Source organism: Tachysurus vachellii, chromosome 1 (assembly GCF_030014155.1).
Source record: "Tachysurus vachellii isolate PV-2020 chromosome 1, HZAU_Pvac_v1, whole genome shotgun sequence".
NCBI classification, from domain to species: domain Eukaryota; kingdom Metazoa; phylum Chordata; class Actinopteri; order Siluriformes; family Bagridae; genus Tachysurus; species Tachysurus vachellii.
In genome coordinates, this window is record NC_083460.1 from 11,326,985 (window position 1) to 11,345,203 (window position 18,219).

The 18,219-nt window shown below is 37.4% G+C and overlaps 1 protein-coding gene across 4 annotated transcripts in view; it reads right to left on the reverse strand.

Annotated features, from left to right (window-relative positions):
* arhgap12a (Rho GTPase activating protein 12a) overlaps positions 1-18,219 on the reverse strand; it is a 39,975-nt gene that overhangs the window by 17,756 nt on the left and 4,000 nt on the right. For 2 of the 4 annotated variants that reach the window (XM_060872248.1, XM_060872218.1), the window contains exons 2-3: positions 12,135-13,084; positions 4,207-4,452 (exon numbers count right to left, since the gene is read on the reverse strand). In XM_060872248.1, the coding sequence (XP_060728231.1) occupies positions 4,207-4,452; positions 12,135-13,022 (1,134 nt within the window). In that variant the 5' untranslated portion in view covers positions 13,023-13,084. Of the gene's footprint in view, positions 1-4,206; positions 4,453-12,134; positions 13,085-13,166; positions 13,345-18,219 lie in introns of all 4 variants that reach the window. The other 2 variants (XM_060872229.1, XM_060872239.1) reach the window with 2 other exon arrangements.

Here is an 18,219-nt window from a genome sequence, read left to right on the forward strand (position 1 = left end):
TTTTGGTAAAAGTTTTATTTCATGGGTCAAACTGCTGTATTCTGCTCCCCAGGCCTCAGTTAGGACTCATGACACTGGCACGTAATGCTTCAACCTTTATCCAGATGCATTTTAAGTCCTTTTCTTTGTGCTATTGCCATCAAGCCTATTTCCATTGCTTCAAAAGCTGACCCCTTAATAAAACGAATAACAAGATTTGGTACTGAAGGTCTCACTGTACAGTATGCAGATGATCATTTTTATATTTCAGATTTTTCTGTCAGTTCCTGTAGGTCTTAATATTTAAAAATGGTTTAGATCGATTTCTGTTTATAAGCACAATTTACATACTTTAACATTTATAGTTTAGATTTAATATATTTTAAGGTTTGCATAACTAATAAATTTCAAGATCTCTAAGTAAAAATTTGAAAAATTACTTCTGCTCCAGGTTTAGAAAGACTATGAAGGATAACCGGTAATTCCTATGTCATCTTCATGTATTCCTATTTCATTAAAAGCCCTGTTGCACTCCCCTATGAAGATTTCATCTTCTCCCTATACAAAAATTGTAATTATAAAAACTTCACTGTGAGTCTGGAGACAGATAAGGCTGAAGTATGGATTACAGACTTTTCTATGTCTGATCCACATTTTTTTACCAGTACTTGCAGGGTCACAGTTTTATCTATGATGTGCATCCTCAATTTCCCACTGTCTTCTACCACTCCCATCTATTTATTCCTTGAACCAGTGTCTACCAGGAAAGGGATGATCTTATATTTTTCTTATGAAAAAATAAGTTCCTTACACAGAAGCTCACTGACATTGTCTCTCATTCTGGAGATAATATATTAGAGGACATTTCAGATCAATTATGGGACAGTATTTTATACAGGGTGCATTCTTCATCTGTGTGGGCCAAACATTGCTGGACCCAATGCAAAACACTCCATTGTACTCATTGAACTAAGGTCAAACTCTCTCAAATTTAGTTGTTGACAGGTTCATGCAACACTGGCACGTATGTTTTGCTTCTGTCCAACCGTATAAGAATATTGGTCTTAAATATAGAAAACAATGTCTCAGGTAGCTGGGATAGCAATTATATATGTGGCTACAACAGCACTGTTTGGTACACTTTTAAGATTTTAAGCCAGATTTTGTGGCCTTTGTTCCATTTTGGAAAGATGCCTCATTTTCACTGAACAGCTCTTCCAAAAATCCACATTGTTTTTGGAGCACCACCTTAACATCTAGCAGTTCAGTGGCCATAACCTGCTATAAGCTACATCGCCTTACCGCATTGGGATGGGGAAGAGCATATTACTGAAACAAAATCATTTGCTGAAAAGTACAAGGCTGGAGCAATTTCAGAACTTCTGCCAGCAGAAAACATAGTTTCAAGAAGTGGATTAAGTCTACAAACTCAAATACTGTTGCTGGTTTCGTGGGTAATATTTAATTCAATATTATTTTACAACTAAATTCTGGACCCTGAACTGATGTAGTTGCCTTATATTCAGAAGATTGATTGCTGTACGTGACTGAGAAAAAAAAACAAGGATGACGGCACACCGAAATGAACTTTAGTGATAATTAAACAGACTGCTACCATATGTTTCATTATATTTTAAAAGAGTTTGATAAGAATTTTAATGATTTCTTTCGTCACTATAGTTCTTTTATATACATCATAACTGCACATAAAACTGTATATGCCATGTTATCTTTATTTTAGGGGTCAAATAGGTTTTGTTTGCTCCACATGAACTTTCTTTGGTGGGATAGAGAAATGGCTCTTTTGATGTTGAAGCTTGCAGACCCCTGTTCTTGAAAATATTATTCATTAAGTGTCAACCTTTTAATTTTCCACTGGAATTTTCTTCATTCATCCTGGCCAGAGTTATCATCCCAGCCTAGGTTAATGTGAGTGATGCACTGCAAAACAAGGCAGACCAAGTTTCTGTTTAAAAAGAAAACTTGTGGAATCTTTCGGCATCATCCATGGAGACTTTATCAGAGCGAAACTAACTCACAGCAAAATTCAGGAAGCTACCTACCTAGCTACCAAAATATAGGCAGCATATTAACTACACCAGAGAAAATAACACAATGGATCATTGCTTCTCAATTCTTAAAAACACATATTGATCATTACCCTGGGCAGCTTCAGGACACTCTGATAATTGCTTTAAATCCTCTTATTCCAATATGCTGCACATATAACAACAACAAGCAACAAACAACAATGGTTCACAGCCAGATTGAAACAATTTCACCAGCCCAGAGAAGGACTGGGACAGAGCCCTGTATAAGCAGGCCAGGATAGTATGTAAATAAGGTAGTATGGTGCAGTGAGCGCATCAGTCAGATCTGGAGCTGAACACGCTCAGAACTGTGGACAGTGGACTTTAAAAGACCCCCGTCAACTTAATATCCAACAGTCCAGTGTCATATCTAGAGACCGTGTCTGGGAACTAGCATTTCTCAAGACCTGAAATGGGAGTCCAAAACAAACTACATTCACAAAAAGGCCCAGCAGATAATGTATTTTCTGTACCAATTGAGGAAGTACGGTCTGCCACAGAAGCTATTGGTGCAGTTATTAAAACCATCCATCACTACCTGGTTTGAAGCATCCACAAAACAGGGCTGGTTCAGAATGCATCCAACAGTAAAAACAGCAGAAATAAATCATTGGTGTTTTCCTGCACACTCTGCATAACTTGTACTCCCACAAGAACCCTCACACCCTGGACACAATGTTTTTCAACTGCTCCCATCTGGCAGGCACTATAGAGCATTGTATACCAAAACTGAAAGGCATAGGAACAGTTTCTATCCGGCGAGCAATCACCCTCAAACAGATGACCTTGACTACGTGTATATGCACTACTATGCATGATCATACATTATATACATTGCTAACCTTTCTCAAGCTCTGTATATTGTGGTCTTTATACATTTACTTTACAGACAATGCTATACATAAAAATTAAACAATGTCATCATTTTATATCTGTACTATTAAGGGTGATCAACAGCCGTTAACAAATTCCTTGAGTGTGTAATTCTAATTTCTTGTGTGGAAAAAGTTCTGACACCCCCACATTTATTTGTACTTAAAATGAATAAAATTATCTACAGGCGCATCACATCCAGTTAAAATTATTAGAACAAGGTTATAGAGCATTTTGAAGGAGGCTTGTCTTATTTTAACCTCAGACATTTAGTTTGGTTTGCTTTTCATTGTTGAATTGAGAGGTATCACCATGGTGAAATCCAAAGAGCTCTCTGAGGCCATCAGAAAGAAGATTGTTGATGCTTATGATGCAAGTCTCCAAAAACTTTAAAATATCATCACAAGACCTACAGCAAGCTCTTGCTTCAGTTGATGTCAAAGTGCATGAATTTACAATCAGAGAGACTGTACAACTTTAATTATCATGTCCTAGTTTGGGGATGTTTTGTTACAGCAGGACCTGGTCAGCTCATCATCATAGAGTCTACTATGAATTCTGCATTGTATCAGAAGCTGTTTGAAGAACATGTGAAACCATCTGTCAAAAAAATTATAGCTGAAGGGGAACTGGACCTTGCAACATGACAATGACCTAAAACATACCATTAAATCCACCAAGGACTGGCTGAAAAGTAAAAAAAAAATGAATTCTGAAATGGTCAAGTCAAAGGCCAGATCTTAATCCTATTGAGATCCTGTGGGGTGATTTGAAACTGACTGTGCATGCAAGAAACCCACGAACATCAAACACCTGAAAGAATTCTGCATTGACACCCTTTCCTTTTTATTAGGTATCTTAACTTGCTATAATTTTTTGCAACAGATGCAATCAAATTTATATTTTGAAATTTATATTCATATGTATATTTCACATACGTTCTAGTCACACTTCTGTACATTAGCACTTACAGTTCTCGTTGTGTGTCTGTGTGCATGTGCTCAGTAGTACAGTAACAAACATACAGTGTGTGTCCATACTCATCAAGCTCATCAGATCAGCCTCTATGATTCATACCAGCTATTTGATTAGCTGCTGAAACATTTCTTTTTCAAATACACCGTCTTTACAGGGGAAATTATGCTGTACTTTGCTGTTTATCTGTGTGTTGACTGATCAGTATTTACATATATAAGCATAAAACTTACATATATAAGCATAAAGGAAAAGTGTGGTTGATGCAGTGTGTTTATACAAACAGTACCTCAGTCTCTGTTGAAGCAGTGACATGTTTCTCATCCCTCTTCCCAATGCTGTCTCGTAATCGTGGTGGTTTCCATGTACGCTCCTGTGTGGTGCGGTTGCAGTAGAAGTGCCTACCATTTGCATCCTTGTAAGTGTCCCATTCTGCATGTGTAGTAATTGGGGAGGATGAGGGCAGTGGAGGCAGAGATGACTGAGATATCTTTAAATCCTGCAGGTTAGTGTAGACAGGTGAGTCAGGCCTTCCCTTCCAAGGAGACACAGATAATACATTGAACCCTTAAACTCAAAAATGAACATAGATATACCCTGTTTTTAAAAATCTGGAAATGTATGGAACTGTAAATAAGGCAAATCCCTGAGAGTCAAGTGCACCTTCAACTTTAAATGGAAAAAACACATTTTTTGTAGTATAATGTTCCACATTCTACAGGAAATAGTGTTTACCCTGTTCACACAAAGTTACTGAAATTGATCTGTGAAAAAACTGTAATAGCATGAGATTCATGGTATTGTTTGCACTGGGCCTTGAGTGGAATTTGTTGATCTGCTTTAAGATATCTTTATACTTAAAGTATATATTTGTATGTACATGCAGAAGTACATACAGTAAAGCAACATGAGTGGCATTGGTCATGCACTTGTCTGCATAAGGAGGATTAACAGCAAAATCACAAGACTCAGTGACAAAACATCCTTGTCCATCTTGTTTGCAAAGTCAAACTGTTAAATGTTTATTGACTCATCCAAACTCAAACATTTGTTTTTAAAATCACAAAAATTCAGAGCTGATTGAGACAGTACAACTTATTACCTTACTGTTAGAAAGAAAGAAAGAAAGAAAGAAAGAAAGAAAGAAAGAAAGAAAGAAAGAAAGAAAGAAAGAAAGAAAGAAAGAAAGAAAGAAAAGGAGGGAAGGAGGAAGGGTAAGTAGGTAGGTGGGTATGGTAGGGGGTAGGTAACCCAAAAGATTATGATAAGCAATTTATGTACATATTTATGGGACCATAAGTACATCTGACAAGTAGGTCTTGTACAACTACTCTTCTAATAACATTTTCTGTCAAACAATATTGTCAAATTCATCTAACTTGTTTGTTTGTGTGGTTAGTAGGTGGAGTCACCTGTATTTCAGAGTAGGTGGAGTCACAGTGTATTTCACAGATTCTGTGCATTAAGACCCTAATTAAATGACTTAGAATGCTGTTTAGAAATGGTCCTAACATTTCAGTCTTGCAAATACTTAGAGAGAAAATGTTTAACATTAAAGTTTGATAAAAATGAAAAGGTTTAGTTGTAAAACCTATATATTTATAGCTTTTCACTGATATGGTAATTAGCTAGTGTAACTGCAAAAAGAAAGTGAGAGAGCATGTACCATTTTCCCTTTAGGACTAATGGTCATAATTGCATTTGGAAAAGTCTATCAGTGTTCAGTACATATTAGCTTAATATGCTTGTATATAGAGATATGTGTTCAAATACAGCCATGGGAATAAGAAAGTGTACCCATCTTCAAATGTAGGTTTTTATTTAGCAGGGCCTAAATAAATTCTTTTAGGCCTGACAGACACACATCTGAGTGCTCCAGAACTAATTAAACAAATTAAGGTTCTAGAAGTAGTGACACTTGATGTTTTAGTAATCTTGTGCATTTCAATAGTAAGACCTTGCTGATAATTACACACTCAATAATTGTGTAAGTAGGAAGGGTTTCGGATGGGTGTTCTGTCGTGGCCTAATGGTTAGAGAGTTTGACCCTCTAACCCTAAGGTTGTGGGTTCGAGTCTCGGGCCGGTCACGACTGAGGTGCCCTTGGGCAAGGCACCGAACCCCCCCAACTGCTCCCCGGGCGCCACAGCATAAGTTGCTGCCCACTGCTCCGGGTGTGTGTTCACTGCTGTGTGTGTGCACTTTGGATGTGTTAAATGCAGAGAACGAATTCTGAGTATGGGTCACCATACTCAACCGTATATCACGTCAAATGTGTCAAATGTGAAATTCACCCCTGTTCCCAGTTCTCAGACTGAAGAGTTCTATAGCTTGGAGACTACTTTCCTGTCAACATCCATAAAAAGCAATTCTGTGGTCATTTGTTAGCGGCTTTCATTAATAACTCTGAAAGATGATGGAATTTCATCAGATATTTTAGACTAAAATTAGAAAAGCTATGAACATTATTGCTGTCCCCTGTTGTAGGTGAGCAGAACAAATTAAGTAAAGTTTAGTTTGCCAGCGTGTTCATGTGCATGTGGGTGTTGGAATGAGGAAGAGAATGTTAAGTGGCATGTTAAAACAGCCAACCCCTAAAGCCTACTCCTAAAGCAGCTGTTGGAGAATGTGAGGATTCACCACTTACACATTTTATCAGTTTATCTATATGTGAAGTGTCACCTACACAACACCCATTGTTGTAAGGGTTAAAATTAGTTTTGGCTAGTGTGAAAAAATAAATGTGATTATCGTTTATTTATTTTTGGTTGCTATATATTGTCTAGGTTGAATGCCAGGAGGAACCCACAAGGAAGCGTACAACTTGGATTGTGTGGTTCCAAATGGAAGACATGTTGGTAGATCTGTGAAGATTTGGGTGGTGGGGTGATATCTTGGTCTCTGGCACCATCATTAGGCTACATGGCCATATCACTGTACTGCCAGAAGTTATTTAGAAATTCTAAGTGATCAGGTTCATCCTATGGTTCAAATGATGCCATTTGTTAAAGATGATAATGTGCCCATATACACAGCTAAAGCAGTTCAGTCGTGGTTTTAGGAGCACCCGTATGAGCTTCAATATCTGCCCTGGCCAGTACAATCACTTGAATATCATTGAAATTTTGATACACACCCCCACACACACACTCTTCACCCTACTGCCATCTGGAAAAAGGTACCAAAACATTTGGGCCCTCACGACCAGACTGTGTAACAGTTTCTGTCCACAAGCCATCAGACTCGTTAATAACTAAATGGTACTGAGCACATCAACTGTATGGACTGCACGCACATACATTAAATACACACACTTCCAATATATATCCGTCAATCTGTTTACAGCACACTTTTTTTTTTTTTACTATTTGCACATTCTGTCTGACATTTCAGTTGATTGATTGCTGTTTTGCGCAATCCTTATCTATATCTCAGGTAACTGCTGCTATAACACTGTGTTCATTCCAATATTTCTGCACACGTAATATTGTCTGAACATACAGTATTTACACTGGTCGGCTCTGTTTCTCTCTATTGCCTCTTGTGTAATGTCTTTGTGTTGTCGTCTTGTAATTTTTTGTTTGCATTGTCTTTTGTCCTGCACTGTTTGCACCAGGTTGCACAGTTGCACTTTATGTGGCTAGAACTACTTACTAAGTCCTTAGCCTTGTCTTCGTTTTGTGTATCACCATGGTCCTGGAGAAACGTCTCATTTCACTTTGTACTGCAACAGCTATACTGTATATGGTTGAAATGACAATAAAAGCTTCTTGACTTGACAAGATAATTTGCGTTACTATATCCTTCCTGGTAGCTCAAACAAATCAATTTTTCTTTGACCTCTCTTACAATTCCACATACAGAACTGTCACAGACAATGGTTTTCTTCAAACATTTTTTCCTTCTTCTATTACAGAAGTCTTCTATTCAAGCTTGAGCAACCAGTTTTTTACTGAAATTTACACAGTTTAATGACTTAACAGATAACGCTGAGTTTCTACCCTCTGGGTGGGATACTTCTTTTAAAAGATGGAATGAGAGGGGTCTTTCCAATGTGTACTATTTTTAAATAATTGATCAACTATGCTCTCATTCTCTGATTCTGATAAGAAAATGTGTTTCCATCAATTAAACTTTCTTTCAACACATACAAAGAGGAAACTATATTATAAATCATAAAAGAAAGGAAATAATTTAAAAAAACTGTTTTTTGATATTAAAATTTGTTAATAGCCCAGGAGCCGAGAAATGTTGGATAGTGTGGGTTGGTTGGAACACCAGATAAGTGTAGCCACATCCTCCAAAAATGGCAGACTGGATTAAAAAACTTGAATCCATTTATAAAATGGAATATATGACTCCAAATGAACCTGGACTTTTTCATGCAAAGGTGGACACCTATTACTAGGTATATTGATGCATTGAAAATCATCTGATCAGTAAATAACTATTACTTATTCCCCGTTTTCTTTTTTTTTTTTAAATATTTATTCATTTAATTACACTGGTAGGCCATAGGTGGTAATTATCTATTTCGTCTGTGTTTTTCCCATGTTTTCTTTCTACTCATCTTATTTCTGGTTATTTACTCGAGTCACTTGTGGTTGTCAAGGAATGTTCAGTTCATTGTCTGTAATTTGTTTCAATGTACAAAAATAAAACTAAAAAAAATCTACAAAAATAAATAAATTTGAGATGTGATCTATTTACTACGCAAAGTGGTGACTTAAGTGGTTTAAGCTCTAGATTGTTGCTTGGAGGATCGGGGTTTAAGCAGGGTCAAGCTGCCACACCTTCAGCAAGACCCTTAAACCTCACTACTCAAAAAGTGCTGCATCACCTCCAAGTTGTGATATGCAAAGAAAGAATTTCATTGTGCTGTAAAGTATATGTGACAAAATAAAGGCTTCTATTCTATTTCATATCTAATCTCATAAGGAAGACAGGAAACATTTATCTATCTTACCTCTCGCTCAAACTTTTTTTTCAAAAAGCCAATACACAGGAGTAAGGCGGATGGGTTCCTCTTTGTCAGACCCTGTGTTCCAAATGTTTTAACCCACATGAGAATTGTGTTACGATCAGGAATGTATCCGTGTCTACAGAAAAGGTGCTGAAGTCAACTTAAAATAATTTAAAATTTTTTATAAATTTAACGACAAAACTCAAGAGTCCACAGTCCCATGGCTACTGAAACTACATCTATACTCTATCTTTGGCTCTCAACAAAGGCGGTCGCATTTTCTCTCCCTCTCCTCCCCCTTACCTTCCCTGCTTTGCTCCTCTCGTCTAGTCTATTTCTCCACACTGCTCTCCAAACTAAAAAATCTAAATATCATGGGTTTGATCGACTGGTCTCTCAACGCAATTGACACCATCTTCTCGAAGAAAAGCTTGGGTTCGGGGGAACCTGACTGCCCTGCCGGAACGTTCGCAGCTGGCTATACGATGGACGTGTGGAAGAGGTGGCGGGTCGTGTGTCTGGCAGCTCTTTCCGTTTAGGACATTGAAGATATCTACCTATTCGGAACCATGATAACAGGTTTTCTGCTGATTGGATTGAGCATTGCCCTGGTTTATCGAGAAATTCAGAAAACAGTAACAGCTGCCCAAAACCTCACAAGGCTGCCTGTCATAATTGAAGCAGTGGGCAGAGCGGTCAGCATTGAGACTGCGACTATTAACCGCAATATGGATAACATCACGGAGAAGCTCACGGCTTAGCAAAGGCAAATGGATGGAGACCAGAATGGAATAAGAGAGTAATTGTGTAAATTGGAATGTGTCTACTCGCCCCAAGACCAAACAATCCCAATCTTATCTGCTTTCGGCTCCCCTCAACCAGCACTGGCCTCAGCCAAGGCCGCTGTTGGAACAACAACTCCCCCGGAAGAGCACTGCAGTGAGATGCTTTTGCGTTCCTCCCCCCACTTCCACAGACACAACCTCCCACCCCCCATCCTACTACTACTATACTACATGTTAATAAATATACAATGTCACTACACAATGAAGAAATTCTAGTTTATGCTTTGCTACCTATAATATGGATTATTTTAATGCCTTACTGTCTGAATGTTCCAGTAGGTGGATAAACAAGCTCCAGTTAGTCCAGAATGCAGCAGCTAGAACTAGAAGATATGACCAAATCACACCTATCTTGTCTATGCAGGACTGGCTCCCAGTCAAATTCCATATTGTTATAGGCACTGTGAGAAGTACTTGATGAAAGACTTAAAGACATGGTACAGATTTACACAATGTTAAACAAACTCTTCCTTTCATATTTAAGACCAGTTCACATCCGGATGGATCATGTAAGGAAAGTCTGTTCCAATTGATTTGATTATAAACAGGCTTAATAAATCAAGAGCTTGGCTGAACATTACTTTAAATAATTACGCTAAATTGAAACAAAATATATTAATGAAATAGAGGGTTTTACCTCAACAGTATTCGTAATCCCTGGGCAGCTGAACTAGCATGAGGATCTGCTTTTTAGAGAAGACTACAAAGCACATCTACTGTATAAGTCACACTGGTTGAGGGCCACTATATCCAAATTAAGTATTTCTGAGATTATAGTAATTTAATGAATACTACATGTCTTGTGTACATGCTCATTTAAAAAATATAGACATAAACCCTCGGGTATACAGCTTGATAGATGAGACCCAATTGATCATTTAAAAGTTTGCCAGAAAGTTCTATGCTTGGTGTGTGTGTGGACAAGAATAAAAGATTCAGAAAATTAATAATTAAATTAAACTAATTAAATTAATTTCAGAAAAAATTCAATTCCCACCTCAAAAATATTACTGAAAAACAACTTGCAGAGTCTTGAAACTATTCCAAAATTTCCACGCATAGGAAAATGTTTACATGGTACAATGGTAGGGCCCAAATTCAAATTAACCTTAGACCATTTTCTAAGTCAAATAAAAAAAAAGTAAAATAATAGGGGAATAACACACCTTGCCAGAAATCAACTGTCCAATTAAAAATGCTGTAATTCAGACAGATAAAATAACATAAAACGAAACTGTTCTCATAAAACATTTGTGCAGTTGTGTTTATATTATTATTTTATACATTCTCCATTTGCAATGGCAAAAGTTGAGACTGCCAGTTTATATCAGGTACATTTCAAAAAATCTTCACATCATTATAGATTCATGTCTATGGTTTCATTTAAATAAATGGCTCTCTGTCATGAAGTAGAGTTTACAGGTACCTACAGGTTAAACCATATACTTTTTAGGGCTGTTTAAATGGCATGTCAAAAACTGTTATCTAAAACCTAAATTGTACCAATTAACATGGATTATTTTTTGACCAGCAGGCCACAGTTTTTAGATTTAGATGCTAACCAAAATGAGTTTTTGGTTAAATGTTTTTAGAATAAGATTTTATAGAGTCAGTAGTAGCAAATTAGTCAGCCTTAGTGAACAAAAATCATCCAACAACATGATCAAAAATAGATAAAAGTCCAAAATACAGACACCATGCCATTAGCCAACTAGCAGAACAACTTTAGATAAAATAATTTGCCGGCTAGAATTATACTCTTTCTCGATTGACAACATATGGTGCCTCTTATCAATGTTCTCTGGTTAAACATTGACAATGATAATAGCCAGAAATTACACTGGGTAGATGGAGTTTTGGGTTTAAGTTAATACATCATGTCAATCATCATTACTATAAAATTTTCTGCACCATAATGATGTTACTTTGTACTTCTGAATTCATGTATAATGGACTTTCTTATGCCGGCACCTTTACCCCATTTGGGCTTTTGGCTGCTTTACTTGTATTAGTGTTTCTGTGGTTTAAATACCATATTTCTTTGTATTGTAGGAAATGAAATCAACAAAGATTACTACAAAACATTGTAAATGGAAAAACAAAACCAACTTTCTGAGCAAGCAGAATTGGTCAAAATCTATTCAGTGACAGGTAAATTTGATCAACAGTGCCTGTATAAGCAGGATGGATTGGACAGAATTCCTTTAGGGTGGGAATTAACAAAAACTATCCCATGCACACCTCTGCTCTAACATTTCATAATTTATTGTGAAATCAGTGATCGAAGCACTTTTCCATCAAAACATTGTTCAGCAAGCGTAATGTGAGTGCAGCATAACACTGAGGGACATTTGCAATGAAATTAGAAATCAATTAGTCCCAGTCTGTTGTTTAAAAATGCACCCCTACCTGAAGCTGCTCAGCCGAACTGCTGCTGAGCTCATCCCCAGAGTCCAAATCGCTCCGATTTTTCTCTGCTGCCTCTCTGGGAGATCCTTCAGGTCCAGCAGTCTTATGTTGCACTGCTTCTCCCTTTCTCCCCTTTTCTCTATTGTCTGCTCTCTCTTTCCTCCTAGCTCGCTGTCCATCCCCTACTTTCTCTCCATCTCTATCAAACTTTTCTTCCCTTTTTTGTTCCCTTAATTTATCCTCTTCTATGTCTACTTCTCTCTTCCTCTCGATAACTCTGGCCCCACCAAGATCTCTTTTCCTCTCTTTATCCCCTGTCCACTCTTCTTCCCTCTTCCTATTCCCTCCTCCTTCTCCCTTTCTTTCCCTCTCTCCAAAACCTGTTGTTGCCTCTTCTATCCTCTCTCCCCTATCAGTCTCTCTATCCAAATCCAGTGGTTCCCGGAGTTGCACTTGCCTCCTGGGGCTTTTTGGACTGGCTTTGTCCTCTGTGGGTGCCTGCAATGCCACCGAATATCCAGCATAGGTGGACTGAGCAGGACATTGCTTGTTCAAACTTTCATCAGTCTGTTTGATATCCAGCACAGTTTGACCTTTTTTCTCAGATCCACCTCTTGTTCCAAACCCACCTCCAGTGTTTGGAAGAGGTTTGGTGGGTGGCATGAGGGCTCGCCGCACTTCCCGGACATACTGGGCAGGTACATAAAAAGGTTTACTGTTCTCCTCTTTACGAACCTGCCACCAGTCTTCATTGGCCTTTTTTACAAGCAGGAAACATTCACCTTGCTTGATGGTGATCATACGGTCTTTGGACTTGTACTCATAGTCGTACTCCACCTCAATGTACCGCTGACCAGGGGCAACTGCAAGGTCAATGCGATCAGCCATCCCTTTCGTCAAGACCAGGGGTCAAAGTTTTGGAAGCATTCTCTCCAGACCTGCAAACTCATCTAAAGAAGAAAGAGAGAGAACTAATTTGATTAATTTGAATATACACACTGATAGAATTTTTTTTTTTGCATGCCCAAAGACCTTTGGAAGACTTCTTCAGTAAATGTTCACATCAAACATCAGAATGGGGGGAAATGTGATCTCTGTAACTTTAACCATTGAATAGTTGTTGATACCAGATGGGCTGATTTGAGTACATCACATGGCATCTAATGGCAATTTCACACACAACAGTCTTCATAGTATACATAAAATGGTTCTGGAAAAAAAAAACAGATAGTGAGATATAGTTCTGTGTGTGGGTTTTTTAATCATTTCTTGACAGTAACTTTGTGTCAGTTTCAGACTATACTGTTTTTCTGTTTTCATTAAAAAAGTGCTATCATTTTCTTTGGTGTTTTTTTGATGACAAAATGCTTTTGTCAGCTGTATATCAAGAGACTGATGTGGCCGTTTTCTTATTAGTATAATTAAGAGTATTTTACATAAGAATATATTGAAGTATGCCTTCATTAGTCAGATGTTACCAAGAGTGTAGAGGTGTGTAAAATAGTAAAGGTGATATCTGATGCAGTAATATGCTCAGATGCTGCAGATTTCATCACAAACCTGGTGGTTTCTTTAGAGACAAATCCTTAATTGTTCTAATATTTATTTTCAAAACCCTAAAAACCTTCTGAGAGCAGCAGTTATGTTCATTGTAGATTCAGCAGGGGTTAATCTGAACGCAATATAACCTACTACAGTGTTTCTCACTAGATTTGCAAAAATGCAAACTTTTGCATGCCACTGTACCCTTACATAAAAGTTTGTTCTGCTATCACAACAATTGTTTACTGACAATTGCACATGCATTGTCAAAGAGAGAGAGGTTTTCTGGTATTACATAATAATAGACACAAAGGGACAGGTAAAAGTATAAAAGAAAGCAGAACTATCCTGCCTTGGTAGGGAAAGAGAGACAACACAGAGCAACAAGCGCACATAACATGGTACAAGGAGGTGCAGGTCAGCAAATCAAATCAAATTTTATTTGTCACATACACATACATACAGGGTATGACATGCAGTGAAATGCTTTATGCAACTGTCCGGTATAAAAATAAAGGGAATGCAATTGAGGATAAAAAAAATAAACCAAAAGTATAAACTATATAAGAAAACTATATAAAAAATTATATAAAATATGAAAATATAGGAGAAATATTGTATATACATATTGTCGCTGTCGGGCGGAAACCTCGTATGTCCAAATTTTGTCAATTTCATATTTTTTCACATATGGATGCTATTGGCCAGTCCCCACGTGGGTCTGTTATTTTTACAATTATTAACCAATCTAAAGTCTTGAAAATAGCTGGAGCGCAAATCTCATAACTCCATTGGACACTTCAACTGTCCACCTCTTCCTCACTCCGCGGGAGAGATTCGCGGCATATTTCTCCTCAAGAAGAGTCGCAACGAATCAACACGTCTTCTGAGGTAAATGTCTTCAAAACACTGGGCTCAAAGAAAAAAAAATGTTGACCCCCGCTAGTTCTGGTGCTCGTCTGAGGACAGGAATTTAGCGCAAGACAATCCACTGCAACGCGGACTAAACCCTGTGCACTGCAGATAAGGTACGGCGTTTTTTTAATTTCCTGAAAAATAACGGTTTTGGAGATACGAGGATTCTGCCCGACAGCAACGATATGCATAAATATACATATACATAAGTGTGTATGGTTTTTAAAGATTGTCCTTAAAGTGTCCAGGTGCAGTATGGTGTGTAAATAGTGTATAAAGTGGCACAGTGCTGTGCAAGTCCAGAGTTAAAGTGTCCTTAAAATGTCCAGGTGCAGTATGGTGTGTAAATAGTGTATAGAGTGTATAAAGTGGCACTGTGCAAAGTCCACAGTTAAAGTGACAGTGACAGTCCAGAATTAAAGTGACAGTGACAGTCCAGAGTTAAAGTGACAGTGACAGTCCAGAGTTAAAGTGTCAGTGCAAAAAAAGGGGTGTGCATAGAACAGTGAGGATGGAGAGAGTGATCCAGTGCTAGATCCTGGGTGTCTCCTGGTTTAAGATCCGAATGGCCTGCGGGAAAAAGCTTCTCCTCATTCTCTCTGCATTTGTTTTCAGGGAGTGTTCACAGTCAAGCTCAAGGTAGGTAAAAACAGGACATTCTTACAGTATGAAGGTCTGAATGTGTTTTTCGTTTATAACCAGTGTTGGGCAGTAATGCATTACTGTAATGCATTTACATTTGACAGTAACTAGTATTCTAACGCATTACTTTTTAAATAAATTAACTCACTTACTGTTACCATATGGTGCGTTTGTCCGTTACTTTTTTAAATTAATTCATTTTGGCTGAAGTGTAGCCTACAGCCTAACCTGTTTACAGCAGCGACGCATTGTAGGATTGGTGGATGCCAACCACTGTAAACACGAAGATGCCGCACTGTGGGCGTGTTTCCGTTTATTCAAGTACGTGCGGCAGTAATGGCAAGTCAAGGTGAGAGCAAGACGAGTTTCTCAAAGTGGAAATATGCTCATTATTTCACTTTAGTTGAGCATAAAGACAAAAACCTTTTAGTCAAATGTAAGCTGTGTCTTTCTGTTTCGAAGGTCCTGTCCATTAATGGGAACATTAAAGAACGTTCTTTAAAAAGCAACTAAAAAGTTACTATTAACAGTAACGCGTTACTTTTTGGTGTAAGTAATCAACAAAGTAATTGAGTTACTTTTTTTATGAAGTAACTAGTAACTGTAACTAGTTACTTTTTCTTAGTAACTAGCACAACACTGTTTATAATAGGATTGATTTTGTATTAGATTATGAATGCACTGTTCTCATTCAATTTGCCAAATATTTTGAAATGTACAAGTTTATTATTGGTTTTAGATCTGATGCTGGGATTTGGCAATCTGTAATTCTCCGTTTGAGGGCTTCCTTAGCAGCAATGTCTGCATGTTCATTTTCATGCAATATGGCCTGGTATAAAGCAGAAAAGGATATTTAAATTATATCTCTGTAAAGAGTACAGAGATAAATAAGATATACAAGGTACATAAGTATAAGTGATTGGGAAACCCACATTATTATTATAAATAAAACAAACGTCCCATAGAATTGTTAAGCCATTAGATGGTATGGTGGTAGAAACCGATCAGCCAGGTCATACAGGGATACAGAGGCATCAGGAGATATGTAAATAGGGCACAAATTAAAGGCTTTATGAATGGTCAGACAGAGTGAGAGCTTGCAGATTTGTATTCACTGTTGACTTTCAATAAAATACATCCACCTTTCTATATGAGTGATCCACCTACTGGTCATTGGACAGTAAACATTAAATGACTTTTTAAGGAGAACAGGTCCTACAGATAGAATGCTGAAGCATTATAAAAAAGCTAAAAAGTGTTGCACTTCTGTGGGTAACTGCACTCATGTAATCATAGTCATCTCCTTAATCCATCTCCTTAATGCAGAAGCAAAGTGAATGTAGTTGTTTTGCTTCTGCATTAAGGAGATGACTATGACTACAAGAAGAGTTTGATGTGTTCTGATATTTAAATGTACTTTGGCTGTTTGGTTTTTGAGGTCTCTTGTCTTGAACTGGGTGCTTTGAATCTTATTTTTAAATGGTGTAAACCTCTCTGGTGGTTGAGGTTTATTGAATGTTAAGAGACAAGTGCATTTTTGGATATCAGTGAATCAGGTGCACTGTACAGTATCTGTTCTGTCCTGAAGTTTTTTACATCTAGCTTTGGATACAGTATCATTCATTTGGGGGGTTTTTGATACTTAGTATCATCACTCCTGCACCCCACTCACGCAAGTCCAGAGTTAAAGTGACAGTCCAGAGTTAAAGTGTCATAGAGCAAAAAAAGAAAGGGTTGTGCAGATGGAGGGAGAGGCCCAGTACTAGATCCTGGGTGTTTCTTGGTTCAAACTTCGAATGGCCTGCGGGAAGAAGCTTCTCCTCATTCTCTCTGTGTTTGCCGGACGGACATAAAAAACATTTCACTGCATGTTGTACGCTGTATGTATGTGACAAATAAAATTAGAATTTTTCCTCCACTGTTATGGGTTGTAAATCATGGCAAATATTGTGGTTCTTATTCATTAATGATTATCCACATCTCCTCAAACCCTCAATACAATATAAAAAGCAGGCATCACTTGCATCGGGTATAAGATTTTTCAACTTATGAAGAGGGTAAGGGTAAGTTTTCTCTTTCATCATTAAATGTATTTTCCATCTAATTTCTGCCTTATCTTTCTGTTATTTTAAAGCCAAGTCCCTGCTTTTCATCTGTGTTTCAGGTAAATACTGGCCTTTTGTAATATTACTTTCTTACATTTCATATGTGGATAGGTGGAGAGAATGGTTGTGTGATAATGTGGACGTGAGAATGTGTAATATATCAAAATATTGTATTAAAATTCACACATCGTTTGCTGCTACCAGCAAAAGTATAGTTTAGATCTGTGGGAAACACTGCACTCATAATGGTCGTTACAATTTTGATCTAATACTAACATTTAAATGAAATATAGATCACATAGTCGCAACTGACTGAATCTCAACAGACTGAATCTCAAATCATTACCATCATCTGATGTAAAAAGTGTCATACCACATCAAATGCATCAGCTACTACACACTTTAACAAACCTATTAGCACACCTAGATCAACAACCTATACATTTTTAAAGTTATAACGTTCCCTATTACTGTAGCAAAAATAAGTAATCATAAGATCACCACAGAAGCATGTACACCAGTCATTTAGTGATGACTTTGGGAATTATTTTAATAACAAAACTGAATTATTAGAAAAATCTTTAGACTATAAATTCAAATTAGGATTGTTTGTTAACTAATGCCGTATACAGTATAACTTTATCAGATCAGTGATTCGAATGTTTTATCACCTTTGAGAGACTACCCAGCAATTTCTTCATCTAAATCATCAACTTGTGCTCTAGATCACATACCTGCACAGTTCAAACAGATACTAAACTATAACTGCACTATTGAAATTTGTACATTGGGTGGCCTTGGAAGTTATCCGATTCACTAAGTTTGAATCATTCATGGATTTAATGCATGAACTTTGACTTGAATACATTTGCAAAAGTTGT